This window comes from Otolemur garnettii, unplaced genomic scaffold (genome assembly GCF_000181295.1).
Source record: "Otolemur garnettii isolate 467f Iridium unplaced genomic scaffold, OtoGar3 scaffold00091, whole genome shotgun sequence".
Classification (NCBI taxonomy): Eukaryota; Metazoa; Chordata; class Mammalia; order Primates; family Galagidae; genus Otolemur; species Otolemur garnettii.
The window spans coordinates 2,925,794-2,953,004 of record NW_003852486.1 but is presented as its reverse complement, the minus strand read 5'-3'; the positions used below and the strand labels follow the sequence as shown (position 1 = coordinate 2,953,004).

At 47.7% G+C, this 27,211-nt stretch overlaps 1 protein-coding gene across 1 annotated transcript in view; it reads right to left on the bottom strand.

Annotated features, from left to right (window-relative positions):
• Window positions 1-629: 629 nt before the first annotated feature.
• LOC100942001 overlaps window positions 630-27,211 on the bottom strand; it is an 85,857-nt gene continuing 59,275 nt past the window's right edge. The window contains exons 17-23 of the mRNA XM_023516372.1: window positions 26,968-27,199; window positions 23,286-23,564; window positions 22,742-22,858; window positions 22,042-22,069; window positions 20,819-20,901; window positions 20,570-20,638; window positions 630-811 (exon numbers count right to left, since the gene is read on the bottom strand). Of these exons, the coding sequence (XP_023372140.1) occupies window positions 630-811; window positions 20,570-20,638; window positions 20,819-20,901; window positions 22,042-22,069; window positions 22,742-22,858; window positions 23,286-23,564; window positions 26,968-27,199 (990 nt within the window). The remainder of the gene's footprint in view (window positions 812-20,569; window positions 20,639-20,818; window positions 20,902-22,041; window positions 22,070-22,741; window positions 22,859-23,285; window positions 23,565-26,967; window positions 27,200-27,211) is intronic.

Sequence of the window (27,211 nt, the reverse complement as noted above, 5' to 3'; positions counted from 1 at the left end):
AATGGTCTGAGGGACAATGAACTGGCCCCCTGTTAAAAAAGTTTGAGGACCCCAGGCCTAGAGTTTAAGAATCACCATTTCAGAGAAAAGAGCAGGTGTGCTCCAAGTTGAGGACAGATGGGGGAAGAATAGCACCTTTGTCACTGGAAAGACCCAAAGGAGACTGTACTTACAGTGTCACAGTCAGTATGCCCTGCTGGGGAAGTGGGAGTCAGAGCTGCAGCTTTACAGAGCAGCAGCTGTGAACACAGCAGGTGCGATGCCCACAGACCCCTCACAAAGTGAAGCCCATCAACCACAGAAGAAAGCCACAGAGGCCAGGAAGAAGGGTGGTGATAGTGTAAGTTGTTTCAAACAAATGTAATAAGATTAGGAAGGTCATGGGCAAAGTGCAGTTAAAAGGTTCATTGCAAGTATTACCATGACCAAGGTCCTGTGGAGAAAAAAGAGATTTATGGGCTTCTGAGAGAAGATGAATCTATACTTAGAAAAATAAAAAATAAAAAAAGGCAACATTGAGAACAAAGCAAACTGCCATGGTTCCTGCAGACCTGGAGAATGGGGGCAGAACCAAAGAGTTCTTATTAAATGAAAGAGTCAGCCTAATAAATTAAGAGGAATGTGAGGCCTCAGAGGTCCAGGCTGTCCAGAATCTGGAAGAAATCAGACACAAATGGTTGCTGCATAGCTCTTCTCAGCAATGCCTTGAGCCCTGTCCTTGGAATCAGATTTCTGGCCACATGATCTCCATTCTGCATGGTTGGGACCTGTGCTTTGCAGGAAGTACTGGGTGGCTTGTCATCCACCTCAGCTGGGAGGAGAGCATACAGGGCCTCCATGGAGGGCACAGACACAGGTGGCCTCCGGTTGAGGACTTAGTTGTCATTTACCCCCTATGGGTTTCCTTCAGTGAAACTGGTTATGTGGGATTCTTATATCCTACTCTTTCTGTTCCTTTTTAAAAACTTATTTCGGATTAATAAGAGGCTACATACAATTAGGTTACATTGTTTGTATTTGCAAGATGAAGTCTGAGTTGTAGTTGTCTTACAAGCTTGTCATCAGAGGCTGTAGGAGAGCCACCTCCCCTCTGCCTCAGACCTGCCTCCTATGAATTGCTGAGCCTTGGCAAATGTGATGGGTGGAGGAATAGGTGGGAATGGCAGGTGGCCACTGTCACCAGGGAGGGTGTGTGTACCCCAGTCTCGAGCACTTTCTCAGGGTCCTTGGACTGCCTCCAATCTGAGCTGGTGATCCCTCTGCTTTTGAAATCTGATAAACTGCCACAGGGCAGATGTGACGTCTTGCTTCCTGAGCTACTGTAGACATATCCTGAGATGTGGTGAAATTAGCACCCACTTATGGGACGTAACCATTGAGAACCTTGGTCCAATGGGAAAGGGAAGGCATTAATTTCCTAAAGCTGCCATCTCAGAGTACCAAAATTGGGTGGCTTAAAATAACAGAAATTTATTGCCTCACAGTTCTGGAAGCCAGAAGTTTAAAGATGTCTGTAGAGTTGCTCCTTCTGAGGGCCTTGAGGTCCTCAGTCCCAGGCTTCCCCCAGCATTTGGTGGTTTGCTGGCAGTTTTTGTCTTGTGAATGTATCACTCCCACTCTTGGCCTTCATCTCCACAAGGCTTTCTCCTGGTGTTCTGTCTCTCTCTTTTTTTACTTTCTCTTTTTTGAGACAGAGTCTCTCCAAGTCACCCTTGGTAGAGTGCTGTGGCATAACAGCTCACAGCAACCTCAAACCCTTGAGCTTAAGAGATTCTCTTGCCTCAGCCTCTCAAGTAGCTGGGACTACAGGTGCCTGCCACAATGCCCAGCTATTTTTTGGTTGTAGTTGTCATTAGTGTCACTGTTGTTTGGCAGGCCCAGGCTGGGTTCAAACCTGCCAGCTCTTGGGTATGTGGCTGGTGCCCTTGCCACTAAGCTACAAGCACTGAGCCTGGTGTTCTGTCTCTTTACATTGTCCCCTTTCTATCCACATCTGTGTCTAAGTTTTCCTTTCTTATAAGGATACCCACCATATTGGATTAGGGCCCACCCTAATGACCTCAACTTACTTGCCTCTGTAAAGACCCTATTTCCAAACAAGATCACATCCTGAGGTACTGGGAGCTAGGACTTCAACATAGCATTTTAGGGGGATATACTTCAACTCACAATAGGGAAGAAGGGAGGGAACCAGGTGAGGAACTCTCTTCCTTTTTCCTTCCCTTGGGATTCTCTGAGGGGAAATTTTCTTCTGGAGAAGTCCCAAGACTGAGCAAATGTAGCTGCCATATCCCTTGACCACACCAAGATGAGGTGTCTCCTCATACTTGCTGTGACTCCCTGGCCCTGCAACTGGTGCCAGTCATGTTGCTCCCACATCTTTCCCTGCCTCACTTCACTCACCTGACACCTTAACCTTCCTGGCCAGCACTTCCAGATAGAGTGCTGGCACATGACCCTTGCCTCAGGCTCTGCTTTCTAGGAAGCAGGGAGCCAGGGCCTCCATTCACAGGAGCCAGCTGAGCAGTGGGAGTCGATGCGTCAGCTGAGGTCTGAGAGGAATGAGAGCAGAGCTCTTGGAGGAGTGTGTTAGGACAAGCAGGGAGACTCAGGGAGCAAGTAGTCTGAAGAGCCCCACAGTGAGGGGAAGGTAGGGCTCACAGAGGAGGCAGGAGGGTCAGAGGGCAAGGGGGAGGGGAGCAAAGAAGGACAAGGGAGATGGGAGAAGGATCCGGGCAGGAGAACTTCAAGTGAGAGGAAAGAGAAGAAGCAAGAAAGCCCAAGGATGAAGATGAAGAGGACTATAAGCCAGAAATGGGTTCAGCAGACACAGTGTTCATGGTTAACCTTCTGAAAAGGTGCCAGTCATGGCTTTCTGTGAGCGATGAGGGTTTTTATTTTACCTCATGGGAGAAGAGGCAGTACTTTCACTTAGGCCACTCTAGAGTTATAACTCTTAATTTTCTCCTCATAATTTTTCAAAATATATGTCTTTAATTTGCTGATCTTACCCTTAACCATAAAAAATAACTGGGGTAATTTTATTTTTTTTGAGACAGAGTCTCACTATGTCACCCTTGGTAGAGTGCTGTGATGTCACAGCTCACAGTAACCTTAAACTCTTGGGCTTAAGTGATTCTTTTGCCTCAGCCTCCTAAGTAGGTGGGACTACAGGCGCCTGCCACAGTACCTGGCTATTTGTGGTTGCAGTTGTCATTTTTGTTTGGCAGGCTTTGGCTGGGTTCAAACCTGCCAGCTCTGGTGTATGTGACTGGCACCCTAGCATCTGAGCTACAGCCGCCAAATCAACTGGGGTAATTTTTAAAGAAATAGACACCTGGGGTATCATAAATACTTGGAACTGGCCTTAAGTGTCTCTGTGTCCACATAATGATCTGTGCATGAGTTCCCAGCTCTTCCTGTGGCCAGTCCAGCTTGGTGTCAGACTCCTGCAGCCCAGTTTCCTTTACAGATATTAGCAGTCTGTGACCCAAAGGGTCTTCAGTGAACCTGTTCCCACCTTTTCAGATTACTTCTCTCACTTGCCACCTGTGTGTGGCAGGTGGGAGGATTTGTGCATAGAAGCTGAGGACAGAGAGAAAGAGCTCTGGGGCTCTTTTGGTGTGGTCAAGGCGAGAGCTGATTGCAAAGAGCCAGGAGGTCTAATTGCTCCCCCCACCCAAAATACCTCTTCTCCCCTTTCTACATGGCTGAATTCCTGGCACCCAGGAAAGGCAACTCATCACAGCAGGGCATGGTGGTGGTGGTGGGCTGGCCTAGACAGCATGGTGGTCTGCATTGCACCACCCCACATTGCTCCTGGGGCTTTGCAGGAGCTGGGTGGCCTGAAAAATAGGACCTGCCTCTGACTGAGCCTTTGCAGAGTGTGTGGTCCTTTATTTGGAAAGGAGACCCTATTTTCATTACCCTCAGTGTCATCTGTCATTTAGTAAAGCAGATGGACTGGACCCCTCAATAGCACTGTAGTGACAAATATAATAACATATAGTGATATCCATAGCTAAGGGTCAAGGAGGTCATTCCCTCAAGGATGGGAAGCATTTTATCCATTCACATTCATAAAACACTCCATGCCAGCCTGATGTGTACCAACTAGTATTGAGGGAACTGTTAGAGGGCGGGGTAGATACAGTCCTGTGAAGCACCTTGGCATGGGTCAGAAGTGGACAAAGATACACCTATGTACTACGTATGAGGTCATGCAGTGACAAGTTCTATAAAGACACTAAGAGCAGGGTGAAGGGACACAAGAGCGAGGGCTGGTGTGTGACTGGGGCAGAGGATGCATGGCTGCAGGCAGGATGGTACAGGTTCTCTCAGGAAGGGGCATCTGAGCAGAAGCTGAAATGCTGCAGGGATGAGCCTGCAGAGCTCTGGGGCAGGAACGTTCCAGCAGGGGGCACAACAGGGCACAGGCTCCCAGGCAAGAATAAACTTGACTGAAAAACAACTCCCTCCACACCATTTTAAGTTTACATTAGTTTTAGTTCATGGCCTATGAGTTTTGACAAATAATCACCACCACAGCCAAGACAGAACATTCCATCTCCCCCAAGACGACTTCTGTGTCCCTGGGTTCTGAATCTCTTCTCCTGCCCAAGTCTCTGGGAGCCACTGGCGTGTTTGCTGTCCCTGTGGTTCTGCCTCGCAAGGCTGCCATGAAGTAGAATCCCGCAGCTTTTAGTCTTTACATGTGATGCGTTTGAGATTTATCCATGTTGCTTGCATATCGGGAGTTCTTTCTTTTTTATTGTTGAATAGGACTCCATTGTATGGAATTTGTCCATTTTGTTATCCATTTTCCTGGTAAGGGATACTTGGCTGGTTTCCAGTTTGGGGCAACTATAAACAAAACTGCTAAAAGAAAATACATTCGTAGGTTTTTGTGTAAATCTCCATTTTCATTTCACTTGAGTAAAATACCTAGGACAGAACTGCTGGGTCGTGCAGTAAGTGTATGTCCAACTATGTAGGGAACTGCCAAACTGAGAAACCATGTCTAAGAAGTTTATTACAGTTTTACCCTTTACAACGATTGTTTTCCACTCCAGGCAAACATGCTCAGCTCCCCTGGGCTAGGCAGCTTGCCTGAGGTCACCAAGCTGGCATGAGTAGGCCTGGAGAATTCGGAGCTCCACCCACGTGTGAGGCGGGTGCTTCTTGCCCATTCAGTTCTGTGTTTTCCCCTGGGATGCTTCCTTTGCTTTCTCACAGTTGCTGCCCAGGAATGCAGGCTGGCCCAGGCCTGCCTTCTCTGTACACCTCCTTCATCAGGCTGTCTTCTCTGTGGTGATGCCATCTAGGGCTGCCGGCGCCTGGGGTCTATGACTGTGTGCAGAACAGCAGCTGCAGGTGCTGGCAAAGCCATTGGCTTCCAGCTGCTGCCTGCCTTTGGCTCAGCTCCCTGTTATGGGCCAGAGACAGAATAGGCTGCTCTCCCACCTGGTCTGCTCCAGGCCCGGCACCTGTCAGGGATCCAAGTGCCACTTTGTGGACACTAGCAAGAACTGTGGCTGCACTTAAGTTCAATGCCCAAAAGCACAGCTCTGATGCTTCTAAGTAGACACACACACACGGTGTAAAAGATACATGCCCGTGTTTAAAAAGCCAAACAGCAGATAAAGACATGCAATACAAGGTATAGTATATCTGTTGCTCCAGTTTCGCACCTGTAGTTAATAATTTCTCTTTTTTGAGTTACCTGGTCAGCACACAACATGATAATATATGTAAATTCTTCATTTATCAACTGTAGATAGTGTCTATTAACTATTTATAGAAAAGATAAAAAATTTAGGGCATTATATGACTTTCTTTCTTCCCGTCCCCTTTAATTCCTGGGTTTGATTAATAATATTACTAGGTTTCCCTAGTGCTTAGATTCATGCTCAGAAAGAGAGCACTTAAATCTCAATGTCTTGATGTATCATCATTAGACAAAACTACTAATTTTCCACTACACAAAATAAGGAAATTAGTGCACATAGATTTAGCTCTCTGGCTCCAGCTTTAAAATCTGTCAGCCATAAACTCACTTTTATATTAAATATGTTTATAGTATTACTGAAGGGGTTTGGGGTCACCAGATGAGGGGGGGTCTTGGCATGAGGAATGAAGAGGCTTGACACAAAGTCTGTGGGGGACCAAGGAACTATGGGAGGCGCCCTCCTGAGTAAACCTCGGGTCCGTATTTATTATCATAAAATGGGAAGAAGTAGACAAAAGCTGTGTGCCTGACATTAGCACTGATTAGGGAGGACATGGAGAAGGTCAGATAGAATGTCTCCACCTTTGCTTTTGCCAAACCACAGACCTTGAGCACAATCTCCGCCTCCAGCATCAAGAGGCCTTTGAAATCTAGAAAACCTTTACCGTAATTGTTATTGCCACACCTCACATAGCCATTTTCTTTTGGAGGCCAATTTTCTGATCTCCTGCACACATACAACTCACGTGCCATTCTCTAGGTGTTTTAAGCAGGAATTGAGTCTTATCCTAAAGATCAGGGCTCAATTTCCCCTACATATTACTACAGTGAAATGTTCTATGCTTGGGGTTCATTCAGAAAACTGAAAACTTTTCAGCATTATTTAAGGCATTATGGTGACTAGGTCATAATCAAGGGCTGTGATTAGGCCCCCAGAAAAGGAAATAAGATAGTGTATAATTCAACCTTGGGCACTCAGAATGTTCTATGAGTGAAGGTCTCTGTTCTCTACCCCACCGATTATCTCAAATTACCCACGCTTCAGCGTGCATCAAATTTGAATCGTGACTTTGTTAGGCTGTCTGGCTTTTCCCGGGTTTCTAATTGTCTTCCATTTGTTGTAGTTGTTATTGAAGGATCACGTATAGTCATCATTTAAATCTTTCTACACCTTGCTTAGGATCCTTATTTTGAGTTTTTATTCTTGGAGTTTCTGTAGTGGAAGTGACTTGCTTTCTGAACGCAATCTTCACAAAGTCCTTTGACTTTCTTTGGACAGCTTGGAATTTTTTTTGTTACATACCTGAGTCCCACATTCTTATGGGCCTTGTGTCATTTTCTTCTTTATGTATTTTTCTTTGTAGTACCAAAGTTTAGATTTCCTGGAGCATGTGATTACAACATAGCTGCTAGAAGCTGGCCTCCTGAGTTGGAAACCTGGCTTCACTTAGTTACTCCGCGGTTTCCAACAGCTGTGTGACCTCAGCCCCACGCAACTTCATCTGTAGAATGGGCATACCACAGCCCCCTTCATGGATTATTTCAGGATGAGATGAGGTAATACAAGTAGTACAGTCAGGCCAGTGACCAATAAATGATAAAACTTAATGTTCTGGTGGATTTGGGGTGGATGAGGTGTAGATCACCGAGCTCATCTGACTATTTTGAATTGGCAGCCAAAACCTGTCTTTTGAAGTAGTCTCAAGAGCCTGCCCCTCCACTGTACGTTCCCTTGATGATCTCACAGTATATTTTATGTCAATGACTGGCACATAGGTCTTCAGACCTCTCTCGTAAACCCAGACTTACATAACCATCTCTTTGACGTCCCCACTTGTGTGTTCAATGCACATCTCAAATGTAACTTGCTCAAAACTAAACTCCTGATTGTCTCCCCCAGATTTGCTCCACTCACACAGCTCTCCATCTGAGGATGGAGCTGCCACCTTCCAGACACTCAGGCCAAGTATTTTTGAGTCAAGTTGGTTCTTTTCTTTCTCTCATACTCCACATCTAACCCATCAGGAAATTCTGAGTATTCAAAATACATCCTGTATCCCACCACTCCTGAACCCCACCACTCCTGAACCCCTTCCACCCCCATCGGAACCATCATTGCACAGTGGCCTAACTGGCTCCCTACCTCAACATTGCTCCCTGCTGTCTAGGCTCAAACTTGTTGGTCATGGTCCTGCCTCATGGCTTATGCCTTCCTCTTCCTGGGGCATTCTTCCCTTTGACACCTGCTGGCCATTCGAGGGTGGTGGGACCTTTCATGCCATTGCCTGGGTCACCTTGTTCCTGAGAACTTCCCCTGGTATCCTGATCCCCTTATTCAGCTCTATTTCTTCTTCTTTTTCATGGCACATGCCACCTTCTAAAACAAATTATGATACATGTTACTCATTTATCATGTTTATTTTCCAATATCTGTTCCCCCTGCTAGAACGTCAGCTTCTGGAGTGTAGTACTATTTTTTTAAAAATTGCTTTGTCTATCAACATATTCTGTGTGCCAAATATAGTGCCTGGCTCAGCTATATGCCCTGAATACATATCTGATGAAGGATTAGTGAAAGGTGATGAGGGGAACAGAGTTTCTCCTGTGTGGACTTGCTCTGCCAGCCAGCTATTTGGAGGCCACACCTGAAGGAGGTAATTTGGTTGAGAAGTACAGAGATTCTCCTCAAAGGGTGCAAATTATGGGGAGGCAGCTTTCAGAGTAAGGAGGAACATGCACTGGACCAGCTGGTTTCAAGGGTTTCTTCAAGCCACATGAGGTGCAGCTCCCTGGCCCTGGAGGTAACCCAGTGTATTCTGGCTGATGTCTCAGCAGGGGTTCTGTGGAGGGATTCAAGGATGAAAAAAATACAGAGTGGATGACCTTCCAGGTCTCCTCTAATGAGGAGACTTTGTTAATTAGATGACTGACCTCTCTTTGACCACTCCCATACCCCAAACCTGAGTCACAGGCCTGGAGTTCCTGGCACTACCGGGTGGGGTGGTCCAGAGCCATTGCCTGCCCCTCGCACACCCTTGTGAGAGCATGGTTATGGCCATAGCACCTCCTTTCCTTCTTCTCTGACCCCTCCCCTGGAACTTATTCTGTTTTTGGCAACTTCAGATGACAGTGACCTTGACTGAGAGCGGGGAGCCTGGGCAGATGGAAAGAAGGTGAGAGAGCGGTGGCTGCCTCCTAGCTTTACTCTTTCATCTCTTTTCTCAATTCTTCTCCTGGCTCACTGACATGGCCACAGGCCAGCTCCAGACCAGACCTGTCTGCTGGGTTTGCTCTGCTTGTCTACTGGGAGACACAGGTGGACGTGGCATCCTGAGGTGTGGAGCAATCAGGAGAAATGGGAAGTGCATGATGGAGAGATGGGAAGGGAGGCTGACAGCTGGCCATGGCAGAAGCAGCATGAGGCACCCCCAGCCTGAGCACTCTCACCGACTTCTCTTCTCATCTGAAACCTTAATCTCTGAGCTACCCGATGCCATGAAAGCTAGAGCCACAGGACCTGCTGGGCCCCACCCGAGGAATTAGTATTTACTCAAAGAGCAATTTGTTCTTTTGTCAATAAGAGACCCGGAAGAGTGTCTCTCGGAAAATCACCCCTTTGCTTATATTTCTCTGAAAAATGATCAAATAACATCTGAATCAGACAGGTCAGTCTCTGAATCCTGAATGTGTATTCCCACTCACACCTCCCTTTCTAATTATCACATTCCCCTCATGTTGAAAAGATGCCACTTTCCATCATTTTCTTTAGAGGTTCTTTTGGCAATTTAGCAGCTGTTTGGCTGTGATGGTGGGGGAGGGACCTATGAGGCAAACAGACTGCCAGGCTTTGTAATAAACACAGGTGCCTCACCACCTGCTTCTGTGTACCTCTGTGCAGTGTTTACACAGCTCTTACCTCCTTTCAGGTAATCCAACCAAGCAGCTGTTATTAATATTCCTGTTTTATAGCCAAGGTAATCGGAGCTCAGAGAGGTAAACTAGTGTGTGCTGGAGACCTGCACAGGGGTCAGGCCTTCTGACTCCAAGCACTACCTGCTCTTCTCCTTTTCCCAGATATCACTGCCCAAATAGGACTCTGCAGCCCCCGTGGGACATTTGGTGAAGTGACTGAGAGCATAGGTCGTGGGGCTGGACAGTCCTCGCTCATGTGTGGTGCTGGATTATGCTAATTTTATTTCCGTTTCAACTTTCTCATCTGTAAATAGAGACGGTAATAGGTACTTGTGACATAGACTACACTTGTATATATTAAGTAAGATGATTTATGCAAAACTTTTAGCATGGTGTTTAATGCTTGTTAATTCTTTAATAAATAGCAGCTATGCTTATGAGTTAGGTCTCTTTTAAGAAATGGGCAGTATCTGTCAGAAGGGGTTTGAGGAAGAGAAAGACAGCAAGGTTGGCTAGTTGAGATAAAATTAAATGAGGAGACCCTCTACAGGTCAACCTTATGTCAAAGGGAAAGATAAACTTTGAGGAGGGTCAAAGGATGTAACAAAGAGAGAAATCAGACATAATCTTGGAATGCTTGGCTTTTTTTTAACCACAAAAATGAGGGAAGCTGAAGCCCTGTCCTTTTTGAGGAGACCCACAAACTAACATTTTAGAATTCTGAACCAACTAAGAAACATGCCAAAAACTTTAATGGGGCCAATAGACTACCTTTACAATTGTGATGGTTAAGTTCATATGTCAACTTGGCTGGGCCACAGGATACCCAGACTTTTGGCCAAATATTATTCTGGGTGTTTCTGTGAGGGTATTACCTAGAGGAATTGAATATTTGAATCAATAGACTGAATAAAGCAGATTGCCTTCCTGGGGGTGGGGCATGACATCCTGTCAGTTGAAGGCCTGAGTCGAACAAAAGGGCTAAGTCCCCGTCAGGTAACAGGAAATCTTTCCTTGCTTGGGCTGAGACACGGGGCAACTATTATATGATATGAAATCCAAAGTTTAAAAGCACATTTACCATTACGCCCAGTTCCAATAGATCTGTGTTACCCTCAAACTCTACAATGAATCACAATGGAATTGGGATATAAAGTATAAAATCATCTCCTAGAAATATGGTCTCAGAATAATATTAATTTTGATGTGGTAAAAGTTCACCAAGAAATTCAAACCATGCATGAGTCTCATTTGAATATTTATAGTCCTGCCCAATTAGCTAAAGACATTTTTGATAAATTACAATCTTTCCATCCTTTAAAAAATATTAAACATATAGTAGTATTGTGTATATTAGGAATATTAATATTCATTTTATTTTGTATTCTCCCAGTCTTCTGCAGAGCTGGAGTCAAGCAACTTCTCCACCTAAAATCATCTATACATGAATTAAAATTCAGAAATAAAAAGGGAGAAGATGGGGAATGCAGACTGTGAGGCAGTAGAACCCCCCACAGCCCAGGAGGTACATTCAACTGCTTTTCCTCCCTTCCTAAAATAAGAATAGCCCTTTCTCCTTGCTCCCTCTGCCATAAGTCATGTAGCTTCTGTATACTTTCCTATTCCATCCCTAAAAGCACATAGCCTTCTCTTCCTAAAGTTAATCTTTACCCCATGTACTAAGATTCATGTCATTTACTTATCCAGTTACTTCCCCTCAACCTCATAAGATGACAATATTCCCACTCGCTCCTTGTTGATTTGCTATATTGTTAGTATAAGCAACCTTGTTTAGGTACTATATAAATGAAGCTGTTCACAGGGTTTGGTGCTGGCTGCAGTCATCAGTTGCACCAGACCTTCCCACCCCATCTCTATCTTTCATGCAATCTATGTCTCCTGTGTGATTTATTTTCTCCATTCACTGACATTCCCTCTCTGGTTCGTTTACTCTTCATGCTGGTTTGTGAAACATGTTCTGTTTGTCTCCTTTTGTAGGTCCTGGGTAAGTTTTTTTGACAAGAGCACTCCACGGGTGAGATTATACTTCCCCTGCATCACATCAGAAAGCATGTAGGGTCAGTGACTCCCGCTATTAATGGTGCTATATTTGATCACTTGATTAAGATTAGCTCTGCCAGATGTCCCCATTGTTAAGATATATTTCTTTTCTTCCTTTTTTTTTTTAATATTGAGACAGAAATAAAACTCTGTCACTCTGGGTAGAATGGCATGGTGTCATAGCTCATAGCAACCTCAAAGTCCTGGGCTCAGGTGATCTTTCTGCCTTAACCTCCCAAGGAGCTGGGACTACAGGTGCCCACCATGATGCCCAGTTAGTTTTTCCACATTTAGGAGAGACAGGGTCTCACTCTTTCTTGGGCTGGGTAAAGTTATGTTTATCCCCTTTAATTAATCAGAATTGGGGTGGTGATGCATTGAGACTATGAGGATGTCCTGTCACTCTCATTATATGTTTTTTTTTTTTTTGAGACAGAGTCTCACTATGTTACCCTCAGTAGAGTGCTGTGGTATCACAGCTCTCAGCAACCTCAAACTCTTGTGCTTAAGCCATTCCTTTGCCTCAGCCCATACTTGGGAGGCTGAGGCAAAAGAATGGCTGGCCTGCCACAATGCCTGGCTATTTTTTTGTTGTAATTGTCATTGTTGTTTAGCAGGCCCAGAGTGGATTTGAACCTGCCAGCCCTGGTATATGTGGCTGGTGCCCTAACCACTGAGCTATAGGCACCAAGCCTCCTCATTATTTGGTTTTAACACCCATTGGTAATCCTGAATTAGTCATTACCATGGGGTTGCAACATGGAGATTCCCTGGGGTCCACATTCCTCCTGCATTGATCTTTTGTAAGGAAGAGCTTTCCCCTGATCCTTTTTTTTGAGAATATTTATCCCACATTTTTTTTCAAAATTTAATGTATCACAGCTTATTATTATCATTATTCTTTTTTTATGCTCAAATTATCCCAGGCTTAACTGGTAGGTGTTGTGTCTTATTATTTTAAAAAGCCTTGAAAAAAAAAGCCTACAAAATAGAATGCATCAAACTATCTCAGCACTGGCCCTATTTGAAGCTCTTAAAATAGTTCTTTCATAAAATTATGTCTACAGAGTGCTATAGCACTGCCTGAGAGACTTGCGTCTGACTCATGGAAGGTGAATGGAAGAGATTTTTAGCGTTAGTTTCGCCACAATGACATCAACCTATTATAACTGCTCAGAGTCAGGACCTGTAACTTTAGCTCAACTGGTAGAAATCCTCCAGTGAGAGATTTGTTTTGCCATTGTGCCATTATTATTCTGGGGTAGGGGTGCCTTTCTCACTGAGAAATTTGTTTGTTTGTTTGTTTTTAAGAGACAGAATCTTACTTTGCCACTTCAGTAGAGTGCTATGGCATCACAGCTCACAGCAACCTCCAGCTCTTGGGCTTAGCCAATTCTCTTGCCTCAGCCTCCCAAGTAGCTGGCACTACAGGTGCCCACCACAACGTCTGGCTGTTTTTTTGTTGCAGTTTGGCTGGGGCTGGGTTCGAACCTGCCACCCTTGGTATATGAGTCCGCTGCCCTACTCACTAAGCCACAGGTGCCGCCACCCACTGAGAAATTTTAAACTTTGTCTTTGAGTCTGGTTCTGTCTTCTCAAAGCAGACTTGGGTATGAGGTTTGTTTGGTACTGTGACCTCCAGAATACCTGTCAGCAGATATTTCTTTTTTAATCCTTAGCTATTTTTGCACTGTTCTCTCTTAATGTTCAATTCCACTGGTTCTCAACCTTCCTAATGCTACAACATATTTTCATTGTTACAAAGGGGTCATGACCCACAGGCTGAGAACCGCTCAATTAGGCCTCAGACACCTGCCGTGGGAACTTGGAAATGCTTTCCCGCCTTCTGCCATTATGCTGGGTGTGTGTCTGCAGTGGAGACAGCTGCCTCTGCCTGGTGCTCTGCTCCGGGCCATAGCACAGGCCTGTCCCTATGTCTACTGCCCCCATGAAAGGCTCAGCTGAGGCTAAGTCCACAGCCCCAGACATGCCTGTCTAGGCAAGGCTCTGGCAGCAGGAAGCTTGAAAAGCTGTGGGCACACATGGAGCTCAGCTGTTGTGTGTTGAGTGTGGAGAAAATTGCTCTGGCTCCCAATAGTCAAAGGCTTGACTAAGAAGATTCTTTTTTATGGTTGAATCTTTACTACAGCCTTAGCTATTCAAGAAAGCTACATCTGTTCAAGGAAAAGTGGGCACCTATTCAAGGCTCTTGGCCTTGCCAAGGCCCTTACCAGTCTCTCCCACTGGCTGAGGCCCTTGGCACTGTCCCTCGCTGAGGCCACATGCCTGGTGCCTGACTGCTCAGGTCCATAGGATTGCAATTTGGCTAAAACTCTCAGTAGCTTGGGGCCTGTGGAACTTGCTGTCTTGGCCCTGGTTCTCTAGAAAACAGTCTGAAGCAGAGACCATGTGCTAACACATGATGTATGAGCCTGGTCCCAGGAGGCAGGCATGAGAATGTGAGTGAACGAGGAAGGCAGGAGAACACGTGCTGGGGTATGTGTTCCCTGTGTGGCCACAGCTTTGCAAGGGGTTGATTGCTTGGTCTCTCAGGATGTCCCCATATCAAGTTTTTGTATCTTTGAACAGTGCCTTTGTGTAGGAAGAGGGGAAAGGGAGAAAAATCTGTCCACCAGCTCTAATATCTCACTGTCAGTGTCAGCTCCCTGCACATCTATACTCAGCCCTGTAGGGGAGCCCAGGATGGAGGGAGAGGTGCATGGTTTGCATGACAGGGGTACTGTTAGGTCACGCCCCTAAGTGCCCAGGGGAGCTGGGTCCCCTGCCTTGCAGACACAGCCATGGTCTGAATCTACACTCGCAGAAGCAGAGCAGCTGTGACCATGGCCTTTCCAGCCTGAAGAGTCCAGCACACCTGCTCACTGCTGTATAAAGGCCAGCATGCGCCTTTCCAGTGCGATAGCCACGGGACAAAGTCTTATCCACGCTCCAGTGACCTGCCACAAAACACCACAGACTAAGAGCTCCTCTCCCACATCCAGCAGCCAAATGCCAACTCAGCTCCAAACAAATGGCTCTTAATAAATCGCTGTAAACAGCAATGGTAAAATCCCACCAGGCCTGTGCCGGCTAAATGCCACCAAAGCGTGCAGCCATCTGCCCTAGCTGTGGCAGAAGCCCCGATCCTTGCTGTGCACTCTGTTCCCTGAACTCATCTCTGTTCTAATTCTCAAAGTTTAAAGCCTTGTGTGCAGACACTGGGGTTGGGGTTATGTCCCTGAAACTGGGTATTCTGCTGCAGAGGCAGATCCTTTTCAAAGTTAGAGCAGAGGAGAACACAAGCTCCTGTGGGCTGCTCTGGACCACAAGAAAGGGAGAAAAAGGGGCTAGTCCCCACATGGCCGTGCTCTGCTTCCAACTCGCTGGGCAGGTAAGTAGCTGCCCCTCCCCTGGGAGGAGGTGATGAGGGCAGAGAGGGGCCAAGAGTACCATGCTAAGGGGGCTCCTTCCACACTGAAGGAGTGACAGGAGGACAAGAGACGCTCCTCCCTAATGTCTTCAAACTCCAGGGCACTTGCGTGAAGATCTCCTAAAGCAAGGCACCCTCTAGGAGGGTCCTGTGAATCCCTGAGCTCAGCAAATCTTACCAAGTGGTAGGCGGCAAGGACTGTCTGCCATTCTCTAAGTCATTGTCTAGGAGTCCTGTCTCCCCTGGCTGTGTCAGGAAGGGACAGACAAGGCCCAGCGCCCATCACTGGGTCATTAGTGAACTCTGGACGTGTGGAGCAGGAAGCTTCAGAGGGTGGACCCTGCCGGATGCCTAGAAGCTTGTCTCCAGAACATGGGTGCAGTGGGTGTCAGTCTGAGAAAGCAGGCAATAGCCTGGCTCAGGATGCTGCATGTCCATTTAGTCACTACAAACTATGCTGTGTCTGGGTGATGTGAGGGTGGGAGGGTGACCAGCTAGGGTGAGTCGTAATGAGAGAAGGGCTGTGAGGGACACAGATGCCAGGTCCCAGAGACTGGAGGGAGGGAAGAGAGAGGCTGCACTGAGAGGCCATGTTGGGTCTTGGAGGACAAGTGAGTTTCAAAGACGGGATGCATGGGGGATAGTTCCCAGGAAAATGCAGTGGGTACAAAGCCTTGGCTGTGTGAAAGGAGGTGGCATGTACAGCAAGAGGAGGGTTTGCATGGTGGGAGTGCACTGTGTGTGTTCACGTAGGCTGGGGTGGTGACAGAGATGGAGCTGGAGACAGGGCTGGAGCTCAACTGTGAAGAGCCTCATGCCCCTTAGTGAGCCTGGATTCTGGAAAATAGAATTTCACACAGAGGAATAAATGGGGTTGGGTTTTAGGAAGGCTACTGCAAGGGTCCTGGGGTCAGGTGGCCAGGGCTATCTAGGGCAGTGGCAGTGGGACTGAAAGGAGGCCCTGTGGGGACAGCAACCTGGGGTTCTGTCTTTGAGGTACCTGCCGGCCATGCAGCTTTTAAGTAAGGCATGAGGTTCACGTCAAGCTAACAGTAGACCTGGTAGAAATCATTTTAATGGTATCCTTAAAAAAACTTTCTGGGGTCTGAGGACATGGACTGAATTTCCCTGGATTAAGAGTGAGTAGGTTGAGACAAGTTTGTGGACCCACCAGGAGAACTTAACCAACATCCAACTTGACAGCCATCTACTGAGTGCCTGCTATGTGCCAGGCACCATGCTGGGCTCTGCGTACACATGAATGGGACTTGAGCCATGTTTTTAAGGACCTCTCCCCCATGTGGGGAAATAGAGGAATTTATAAGTCCCTGTAACAGGAGAGCCTTGTGGAGGAAAGAACAGCATCCTAGGTGTCAGGTCTTGGCTATGCCACTAGCTGGTTGTGACTTTCAGCCATTTGTTTCTCCTATATGGGTCTCCATTTTCAATTACAAAATTAGAGAGTTGGCCTAATAAGCTCTGGGGTTGGGGTTATGTCCCTGAAACTGGGCACAAGTTCCCCTACAAGAGTAACTGATGGTGATGCCAAGGCTCCCTGCACAGAAACACGATGGAACCCTGAGAGATGGCTGGACTTGGGAGGAGGGTCTTTTAAGAAAAGCCCTCCAGGAGGAGGAAGTGCAGGGGGTGGCCTTAGGGAAGTAGAAGGGCAGGCCATGCCTGGGGGCAGGGTTTGAGGGCAATAGCTGTGAGAGAGCCGGGAAGCAGGTTGACATTGCCAGGCAGAGGGGGCCTTAGGAAGGATTTTATTTCAGGGAAACAGGGCTAAGAAATGACCCCTACTGTGGAATCCACAGAGGACAGAGGTCAAGGTAAAGTGTGATGGTGCCATGGTAAGGTGCGATGGCCAAACTAAACATCTCAGGCTTGGAGGCAAGAGAGCAGCACTTTGCATGGAGTCAGGGGGCTGCATCTAGTCACTCTCCCTGGGAACGTGTGAGGCCCAAGGGAGGTGGTGGCTGTGTCCCCTGCCTAGGGTGACTGAAGAAATTTTCTCAGCAACAGCAGCTGGTGGTGAGCTGCCTGAAGGATGCGCAGGGGTAGGTGACCCGTGAATGGACCTAGGCCGCAGGCAGCCAGAGCACATGCAGCTTCTCCCCTGCCTCAGTACCAGTAATATCCCAAGATTGTGTGTCACCTGGCAGCTTGGGAGAAAAGGTGACTCTCAGGCTCCACCCAGACTTGCTGAATCAGAAGCTGTATTTGCATGAGACCCTCAGGGAATCCATGAGGGCATTAAGGTCCCTCCCTTTTCCTGACAGAGTTTCCCTCGCCCAGACTCATTCTCGTGGTTTATTTCTGACTCAGGGAAGACAGAGTGCATCCTGGATTTGCTCCTGGAGCACAGTGGACAGGATGTCAGGTTGATCACCGTAGTTTCTTCCTTATGCATTCATTCATTCGTTCATTCAGCCAGGTGGTAACTGGGCATCTCCTGTATTCCCATGTGCCTTCTATCTGTGTGCTGGTCCTCCTGGCCTTGCCTTTGCTGCCCTGGTGGGTATGAGGGGCCTGGGATGTGACATCCACTTACTTGGGCAGGTGGACATTGGCCCATGAGCAGGGTGAGGTTATCCTGGCATCAGGCGCTGGCCTTGGGGGTGTGAAATGTGGTCCTTGAAGAGACACATTTATAATAACATGCCTGGTGTCTGTGGGTCTGGGGCTGCCCCCCTGGCAAAGCATCACAGTGGTCCCACTAGGCTGATGGCAATTGAAGCTGCACCACTGGGAGCAGGGCCTCGTGCTGGAGTTCAGGAGCAGCTTGTCCCCGTCGAGGAGCAGTGGGGCTGTGCATTGGAGCAGGAATGGAGACAGTGGCCGAGGTTGAAGCCCACTAAGAAAGGCAGGAGACCTGGTGGGTCCTGGCATGGTTGGAAGCAACTTGTCACTAGACAAAAACTTCCAGGCAGGGCTGTCACCCAGGCAGCTGGGGGGAGTCCAGCCAGGCTCTGTGTTCTGGTCAGACAGAGTATGGCACGTGGCATGAAGGCCATTGGATGTCTTTCCACTTCAGTGCTCCCTCGTCCCTGAGGGGAACTTTGGGGTGCAGAGGCTGAGACGGCAGTTGGGGAGATGGGTGGACTCATCCATGAGGAGCTGAGGAAGTCGTGGAATCTGAGAGCTGGGACGTGGAGGCTGGGGCAGATGCCACCTTTACCTCGGAGTAGATGACAGAGGTGGCCTAGGAGGTGAGAGCACACAGGTGAGTGCCAGGGCTGGGGGGCCCTCAGGGGAGGCCACACAGGTCCTTAGACTCACCTTGTTTTTGGAATGCCCAGGTGCAGAGGCCGCTGTGGAAAGAGGGAAGTGGTTAGCCATGAAAAGCCTGCTGGAGTGCCCTCCCCGCACCTGTGCTGCCAGGCCAGCTGCCTTGCCATCTCAGTGGCCTTGGACAAGTCACTCAACATCTTCCCTATATGGTGGGGATAATAATATCATATGCCTACAGGATCACGGTGAAGTTCTATGTGTTCATATATGTGCATCCACACATGTGTGGGCTATGTTCACGTTTGTGCAGGGGTAACTTCTGTCTTCTACCATGTGGTGGGCAGTTTCTATGTGGCAGGTACAGTCCTGAGTGCTACAGATAGGCAAGTTCTCTCTCTCTCTGTTGATGATGTCTCTGTGGCCAGGGCCGTGTATATATATACAATGTACTAATTTACAGCACTTAGACCTGGACCCAGCACATAAGAACAGTTCAACATGCAGTAGGCAAGAGGAGTTGTTAATTCTATTGTGTTACATTCAAACTAGTGAAATTGGATATTCCCCAGATAGGGCTCACTCTTTCTGGCTCCCTGGCTTCACAATGAGTCTGGTCCAGAGCTCAGATTCTGGAGACAGGCAGGTGATTTACTGGCTATATGACTTCAGACAGGTCATTTAAGGTCTCTGTGCCTCAGTTGCCACATCTTTTAAGTGGGGGTATGCTTCCCTCAAAGGGGGTTGTAAAGGTGAATAAGTTCAATTCTTAGAGGGGTGCTACAGAACCAAGATTAGGATGCCAACACATTTCCGTGAACTTTATACAAGAGAAATTGTAAAACCAGAGAGGGAAGCTCATTGGCTAAAATCACATAACATTTTTCCAAAGCAGAGTTAGAGAAGGCCACCCTCAGGGACCTTGCTCCCATTTCGTGCTCTGAGCAGGGGGAAGCCAGGCTGGGAGTCCCTCATTGCAAACCACCTGCTGAGAGTGAGAGCTGACGACGTGTGCAGCCACTGTCATCACGCTCTGCTGTCTCTGTGGTGCTGCCACTCATGGAATCCTCACAGTGACTGGGAGACCTTGTGGTAGCCAGAAAAACATCTCCTCAAAGAGATCCATGCCCTAATCCCTGGAGCCCGTGAATATGTCACTGTAGCTGGAAAAGAGGACTTTTCAGATGTAATTAAGATGACAGACACTGAGATGGGGAGATTATTCTGGACTGTCCAGGTGGGCCCAATATAATGCATGGCTTCTTAAAGGCAGGAGTTCTCCCTGGTTTTGAAAGGTCAGGGGGATCCTGATCACCAAAGAGTGTTTAGAGAGATGCAACATCACCGGCTTCAAAGATGGAAGAAGGCAGGAAGAAGCCCAGGAGGCAGGTGCCTCTAGAAACTAGAGAGGCCATATCCGCATCTAGCACCTCCATAATGGCGCACAGCCCGGCCAGCACCTTGATTACAGTCCAGGGAGACTTGGATCTGATTCTGAGACATGTAGGGCTGTGAGATAACAAAATTACACTGTTTGGTTCTGCTAAGTGTAGGGTAAGGTGTCGCAGCAGCAACAGAAAAGTAATGCCAGGAGGCAGGTGATCAGACTGAATATTGGTGTCCCTCTCCGAGTTTACATGTCAAAGTCCTGATTCCCAAGGCGAAGGTATTCAGAGGTGGGGTGCCTGGGAGGTAATTAGGCTGGATGAAATTAGTGTTCTTAGGAGATATGAGACATGGTCTCTCTCTCTCTGCCATGTGAGAATCTGTCTGTAAGAAGGCGTCTTTCTGCAAATCAGGAATGAGGCTCGCTCCAGGAACCTGACCAGGCTGCACCTTGATCTTGGATTTCCAGCCGAAATAAATGTCTGGGCCACACAGTCGATAGTAGCCCAAACTGCCTAAGACAGTAGGGAATGATGGTCCAGTCCCCTTTTACAGATGAGGACATAGGAGCTCTGAGAGGTTAAGTGACTGGCCAAGGGAATGATTTTGTTATACGGGTTATACTGAGGACATCTATAGAGAATGGAGAAAGTGGCACCTTGTGGTAGGCTTGGGTATGTCCTGAGCACCATTGGTAAAGTTAGGAAGCCCCATAACCCCAGCTCTCCATGCCCAGCTGGCCCAGGGTGCATGCAGACCAAACTATCCAGTAGCAGGCTGAGTTGAGCACCAGCCGGAACAGAGGCCTCCCCAGGTCTTACCTGTATGTTTGTTTTTCTTTTGGATGCTCTGGACTTCGGTGTAAACCACATCCCCTCTGCTAGGATTTACTGAGAAACAGGTTGAAATTTCAGAGGATGCTGAGGTTCTTGCCTCTTGTCTGAGCTACTTCTTCCTCCCCCACTTAGAGTTTGTCCTCTGGCAGGACCAGAGCCCTCCACCTCCACACAGCCCCTCATCAGCTCCTGCCCCCCAACCCTGCCACCCCCTCCCAGCCTCAGGGTCCTCACTGTTGCTGTACACCGGCTGCAGTTCTATCCAGCCTGGCACATTGTAGTAGGTGGGCTCTTGGGGGTTCAAGTCTGAAGGGTTCCTGTGGGACACAGAAATGCTGGTGTTTACCAGGAATCCCTACACAATTACTATGATGGTTTCTCCTGGCTAGTGAGCACAGGGAAGCCGCAAAGCCTGGAAGCCCAGATGGGCACATAACAAGTGGCCTATGAGCGTCACATTATTGATCATGACAGACTACAATTGTCTTTGCTTTCAGGCTTTATGGCCCCCTGACAAGTAACACACACTATGCTGATGTTTATAACAATATTAAGTTCATTCTTTTTTTCTTTTTTAGACAGAATCTCACTTTGTCATCCTGGTTTGAGTGCCATGGTGTTAGCCCAGCTCACAGCAACCTCAAACACTTGGGTTCAAGAGATCCTCCTGCGTCAGCCTCCTGAGTAACTGGGACTACAGGTGCCCACTACAATGCCTGGCAAGTTTTTCTATTTTTAGTAGAAATTTTATTCCCATTTTATAGATGAGAAAGTCTCCGTGAGGTGAAGTGACTTACCAGGACCATGTAACCTGCAAAGGGAAGAGCAAAGATTCGTGCCTGGCTGCAGAACCATTAGGGTCTCAGAGAAATCAGTAATCAGAGTGGCTCAGAGGAACTCTGGATGGTTTGGATACTGCTGCTGTGGGCTTGCCCAGACATAGTTTGTGAGCCATGGTGTGGTTCCTAAAGTCAGCCTTTGGGTACCAGATGCTGGTCCCTTCTTCATTGGCACTACCTTCTGCTGCCACAGTGACCTCTCTGGTGGCCAGGTTGTGTGGCCTCATCTGGACATCATCACAACAGGTGTTAATTAGATTGGCCATCTCCGGAGATTTACAAGCTGATTAAGGAAGATCCTTGCAAGATAGGTATAGATTCAGTGATCATAGTGGTCACTTAGATAACCAAGCCAGCAATGGTCCAAGGATGTGAGTTAAGAAATGAAAATCCATTTGCATTTGATGTGAGAAGGCGGCCCACACAGCTAAGGTGGTGGGTGAGAAAATCCTAGCAATTGACTTGAGATATCCCTAGAGAGGTAACAACAGGAAGTGGGTACAATCTCTCTTTGAAACACTCAGCGGAACCTGAGCTTTTGTTAATAACCAGATCTAATTCCATTTATTCACCTGTGAGCATCTCATTCATCACAGAGGAGTACAGCAGAGTTCTTACCTGGAGGGGTCACGGGCAAGCCTTCCCCCTGTGAAAGAAAGTAAAGGGGCACTGGATTCAGGAAGAGAAGACCTTCCAAGTGGCACAGCTTGGGGGGTGATGGGGGGGTACCTAGAAGTTTGAAGCCTTCTTTGCTATGCCAAAGGGAGGTAGCAGACTGAGCAGAAGTACTGACCCTGGGCTTACAGTGAGAAAGGGGAGTGCACAGTCCATAATCCTTCAGCCTGGAGTTTTGTAAAATTTTGCAATGAATATTTTATAAACAAGGGTACATTCAGTTACAATTTCCAATTTTCTGTAAGTGTGTATGTATGGCAACCTTCGGGACACCCTGTCAGCCTGATCAGCTATAAAAATAGTGTACATTTAAAAAATGAGTATGTTACCAAGTCCCATTTGGTTTCTGACTTCCACTCTATTTCTCAGAGTCTTTCTCCTCTCCCCATTCCTTGGGGGTCTTTGAGGATAGAGAGGGAGGTCCCCGGCAGGTGCCCATGCTGGACAAACTGCCTTTCATCTGGCCTTCCACCTAGTAAGGCTGTTCTGAGAGCTTTGCATGTGGTAAAAGGGACTCTGGGGGACCCAGAGGTTAAGGGGAGGGACTGAGGGATGGGAGAGGAGGGGCTCGTGAGAGCCTAAGGGTGAAGGAATGGACTGGCGGGGCATTGTGGGGCACAGGTGTGCCCGGGGGGCCACCCACCTGCTTTCCTTGAGAGCCAGCAGTAGAGCAGCAGCGCTCCGGCAGCAAGGCCTGTCATGCTGAACAGCCCCCCAGTGACTCCCGTAGCAACAAGACCCTTTCTGTTTTCAGGAAGCCCTGAGGAGAGACCCCATGCATGAACCAGAGGAAGGGGCTTGTGGTCTTGAGCTGTTCCGACCCTGAAGCTGGTGCCTGGGCTTGGGACAGAGGGTGAACCTGGGTGACCAGGATCCCTGCGGGTCAGCAGGGGCTGCTAGGAAGCTCATGTCTGCACCTGCAGCCAGGGTGGAGGCCTGGAGAGAGGTGGCCAGGGAGTGAAGAGGCAGATAGCTGATGGGCTATAAGTTCCGAGAGTTCAGCAATGCTTGTTACCTGCACTCCCTGCACCAGCCCCTGAACTGATGCTTCAGAGACACGTCAGAAAATAACAATTCAGAGGACTACAGCTCTGGGGACTTGTCTCGAACAAGCATCTGAGAATTGTCAGAGTGTCCCTCCAGGACATAATGTGTCCGTATCTGTGGCCTGAGCATAAGAAACTTACCTGTGAAGATGAGTGTCACCACCTCACTGCGTTGAGCTCCCAGGCCATTGTTGGCCTCACAGGAGTAGTTTCCAGAATGTTCTTCAGTCAGAGAGAGGTTGATGGATGCTCCTCCTCCAGAGGGGGCTGAACTATTCCCCAGGGTAAAATCCTCATGATAAAACTGGTACAGGACAGGGGGAGAGCCTTTCAGGGCCTCACAGCGAAGCTCCACCGTGTCCCCCACCATGGCCTGGGCCTGGGGCGCCCTGATGGTGAGGATGGGGCGAGACGCTGGAACTGAGGGAGACAAAAAGCCAATAGCAGTTTCTGCTTCTCACATATGGGTAAGAAATAAAAAGTAGGATAAACAAATCAACACACAAAGTCAGATCTCAGTTGTAGAAAACAGACTGAAACACATATGATAGACAAAGCTAATTACTTTGATGTATAAATAACTTTCAGTGTCAACAAAATCCAAAAGAAAATTGTAAAAAGCATACAAATCACTGAAAAGTTGAAATAGCCAACAAATAGATAAGAAGATTCTCATTTTCAGTACTAATTAAATATGTACAAATAAAAACGGCCATAAAGTACTATTATTTTCTTCATTCATTAAACTGGCAATGCTTAAATGGACTAATACTTCTGATGGGCTTCTGGATAAACAGGCACCTTCGTGTGCCCTGGCTGGGAATACAAACTCAAAGCACTTCCCTGAATAGCAATTTGGCAGTATCTACCACATTTGAAGTTCATGTAAACTTTGACCAGCAAATCTACTTCTAGGACCATCTCCTTTATGGATAATGATATGTACTATGCCAAGTTATCTGCACAAGAATTTCTATTGTAGCATTTCTGTAATAACTAAAAACTGTAGCAGCCCATATAGCCTATGGCTAGGAGTAAAAGTTATAAGAAACACCTGAATAGCTCAATAATGGAACACCTTGGTGAAAAGGGCATGGGGAGGGATTCAGGTCTCCTAACAAGCATTAAGAGCATGCAAGATGAGAGCATTAGTGAATTGGTGGTCTCTACACCTGTGGTGTTGAGAAGCACGAGATCAGCCTTATATTAGGCTGGAGGAGAAGGCAGCCAGGAGGGTGCACGTTCTATCACGGACCTGTTTACTCTCAGTCTGTCTCCTCTCCTGCTTGCAGAATGCCGGCATGGTATCTCTCTGCTGAAGATCACTAAGCTCTGCTAAAGACTAAGATCTATTCCCAGACTACTTCACCCTGGAAGACTACCTCTCTCTCTCTCTCCCTTCTGCTAAGGTAAATAGTCCTCAGACACCTAAGAGCAATGTTCTTGAGCGAGATAACAGCATAGCGGCCTGCATCTGAAACACAGCTAGGTAGGCTGGGGCCAGAGACCAACCAGTCCTGGGCCCTGATAAGTGGCGTCCATGACGGGACCCTGACAAGAAACTAGAGACAACCTAGCACGCTGGGTAATGAAAAATGATAGATAACCAAGATGTCGTTCTTAAGTAGGTCAATGTGTATTTTTAAGTAAAAAAAAAAAAAAATGCAAGTTGCTATGTGCAATACGATTTTGTTTTTATAAAAAAAATTCTATGCTTTTATCTTTATAGAATTTTTCTAGGATGCCCACAGGGTGGGTGGTTAACCATGGTTATGTCTGGGCCAAGAACTCTGTGGATGTGACAGTCTGTGGGAACAGGCCTTCACTTTGCCATGCTGGCCCTTTTGTATTGTTGGGATTTTTATCATGAAAGATCTACATATTCTGTCAGAATAATGAATTATTAAAAACTAAAAAAGTGTATTGAAACGTGACCATGATGGCTGGAGAAAGGTCATAATGTAGAGTAGGGCAAAGAGTTGGACAGGGCCTGGCTTTGGCCCTGCCAGCCAGGGGAGCTGCTGACTCCACCTCTCTGAGCCTCGGTGTTCTCTCCTGCCACCTGGGGATAACAGTGGTTTGATTTTCATCCTCACAGATTTCTCTCAGTGATGTCGCTTCTCAGGCACTGACACAGGGCCTGGCACATGGTGAGGGTCCAGTGACTGCTGCTGATAATGAAAAGTATTCTTTTTCGTGGCAGTTCCGTTTCATGGCCTCTCTATGATCTGTGCCTGGTCCTGTGACACACCCTATCCAGGCTGAAGATAAGAAGCCCCGTTGCTGTGACAGCAGCAGCAGAAAACATATTTGCACATAGGGATTGTAGAAACAGGAGTGGGGTGAGCAGGGAGCCCTGAAGTCACGATGTGCTGGTTCACTGTGCTGTGAAGTGGGAGGGGTAGCACTGACCGTGGCACATGCCCGGGGGGTGCGTCTGAGGATGAGAGTACAAATTGTGCAGCAACAGTCCCTGCCAATCTCAGCCGGAAACTGGCTGAGGCTGGTGCTGCCCCAAGGGGGAAGAAGAGTAAGCTGGTTGCAAGGGGAAATCTGAAGTTGTCCCCTCCTGGATGCCAGAGAGATGGCTGTATCGGCCACCTTGATGAGATTCTGGATCATGGGCTAGCATTGCCACATCAACCAGCTGGTCTGGCTTTGTCTCTATTCCTTTTTTTTTTTTTGGCTGGGGCTGGGTTTGAACCCGCCACCTCTGGCATATGAGGTTGGCGCCCTACTCTCTTGAGCCTCAGGCACTGCCCTGTCTCTATTATTACAATACCCAGGGGCCCAGCCAGGAGGAGCTTATAGTGCTGATCTATATTTTGCTTTACATGACTAAGAGGATGTTTGCATACAATTGCATACTCTCCTGTTCTCTGCGGTGTATCCCAGGAGTAGGGAGCCCCAGCTTTACCTCCCCGGCACGTCTCCCGGGCGCCTCTGGTCTGCATACTCTGCATTGTCTGTCCATCCATCATAGGATTCTAGGGCAGGGCATGACTGTAATTTTCATCTAGTCTGATTTTTCCACAGTGAGGGAAAGGAAATTGAGGTCAATACAGGGAAAGATGCTTGGATAAAGTCAGGTGGCTTTTTATCCTCAAGCAAGTCTACAACATTCATCCTAATGGCCGTGAGCATACTTGGTTATTCTCCAGCCCTCTCTAAATTGGGGGTTAGAGATTTGGTTTGTAGGGGCACCTCACCAAACAGATTCGAGCACACAGGAAGGAGCTTTCCTTGGGTTATAACCCTAAATGGCAAGAGGTCAAAGGATGGGTAAGAGAATGGAGGAGTTGGTTGATGGGTAGCCCTTTCCAATCTGTGTCATCTTGCTCTCCCTTCCCTGTCCTGGTCCGCTGAACACAGGGCTGTGCCCACAGCTTGTTATAATACAGGATTTTTAATGTGGAAATGTAAGGAACATTTATATCTCTGGTAATGAAAGAAACTCAAGAGCAGATAAGAAGAAACTTAATCTTTTGCGGGGGCAGAGAAACCCATACTCAAAATTCTTTGGTTTCTCCTTTGTATCGTAATTTCAGGTCAGAATATAGTCTATGCTCTAAATGTCTTCTTTGCATTTTTAGTGAACAGATTTGGTCACTTTCAAGACAACTGTTCGTCCTGTGCTGCTGGCAGAACCCAGGCTTCGGAGATAGCACCTCAGGGCAGACTCCACACCTTCACAGGGAGGCTGCGGGCAGCCAGTGTGCTGGGATGTGACAGTGGGAAGGGCCCCAGGAGAACAGCAGCACCCTGTTGGCTGGGAGAGAAGGCACGGTAGCAGTGGTGCTGCTGGTGGGCAGGGACAACTCACCTGTGACTTTGAGTGTCACCACCTCACTGCGCTGGGGCCCCAGGCCATTGTCAGCCTCACAGAAGTAGTTTCCAGAATGTTCTGCAGTCAGATAGAGGTTGATGGATGCCTCTCCTTCATAGGGGGCTGAGCTGCTCCCCAGAGTAACATTCTCGTGATAAAACCGGTACATGATTGGGGGAGAGCCTCTCTGGGCCTCGCAGCGAAGCTGTAACATGTCTCCCACCACAGCCTGGGTCCGGGG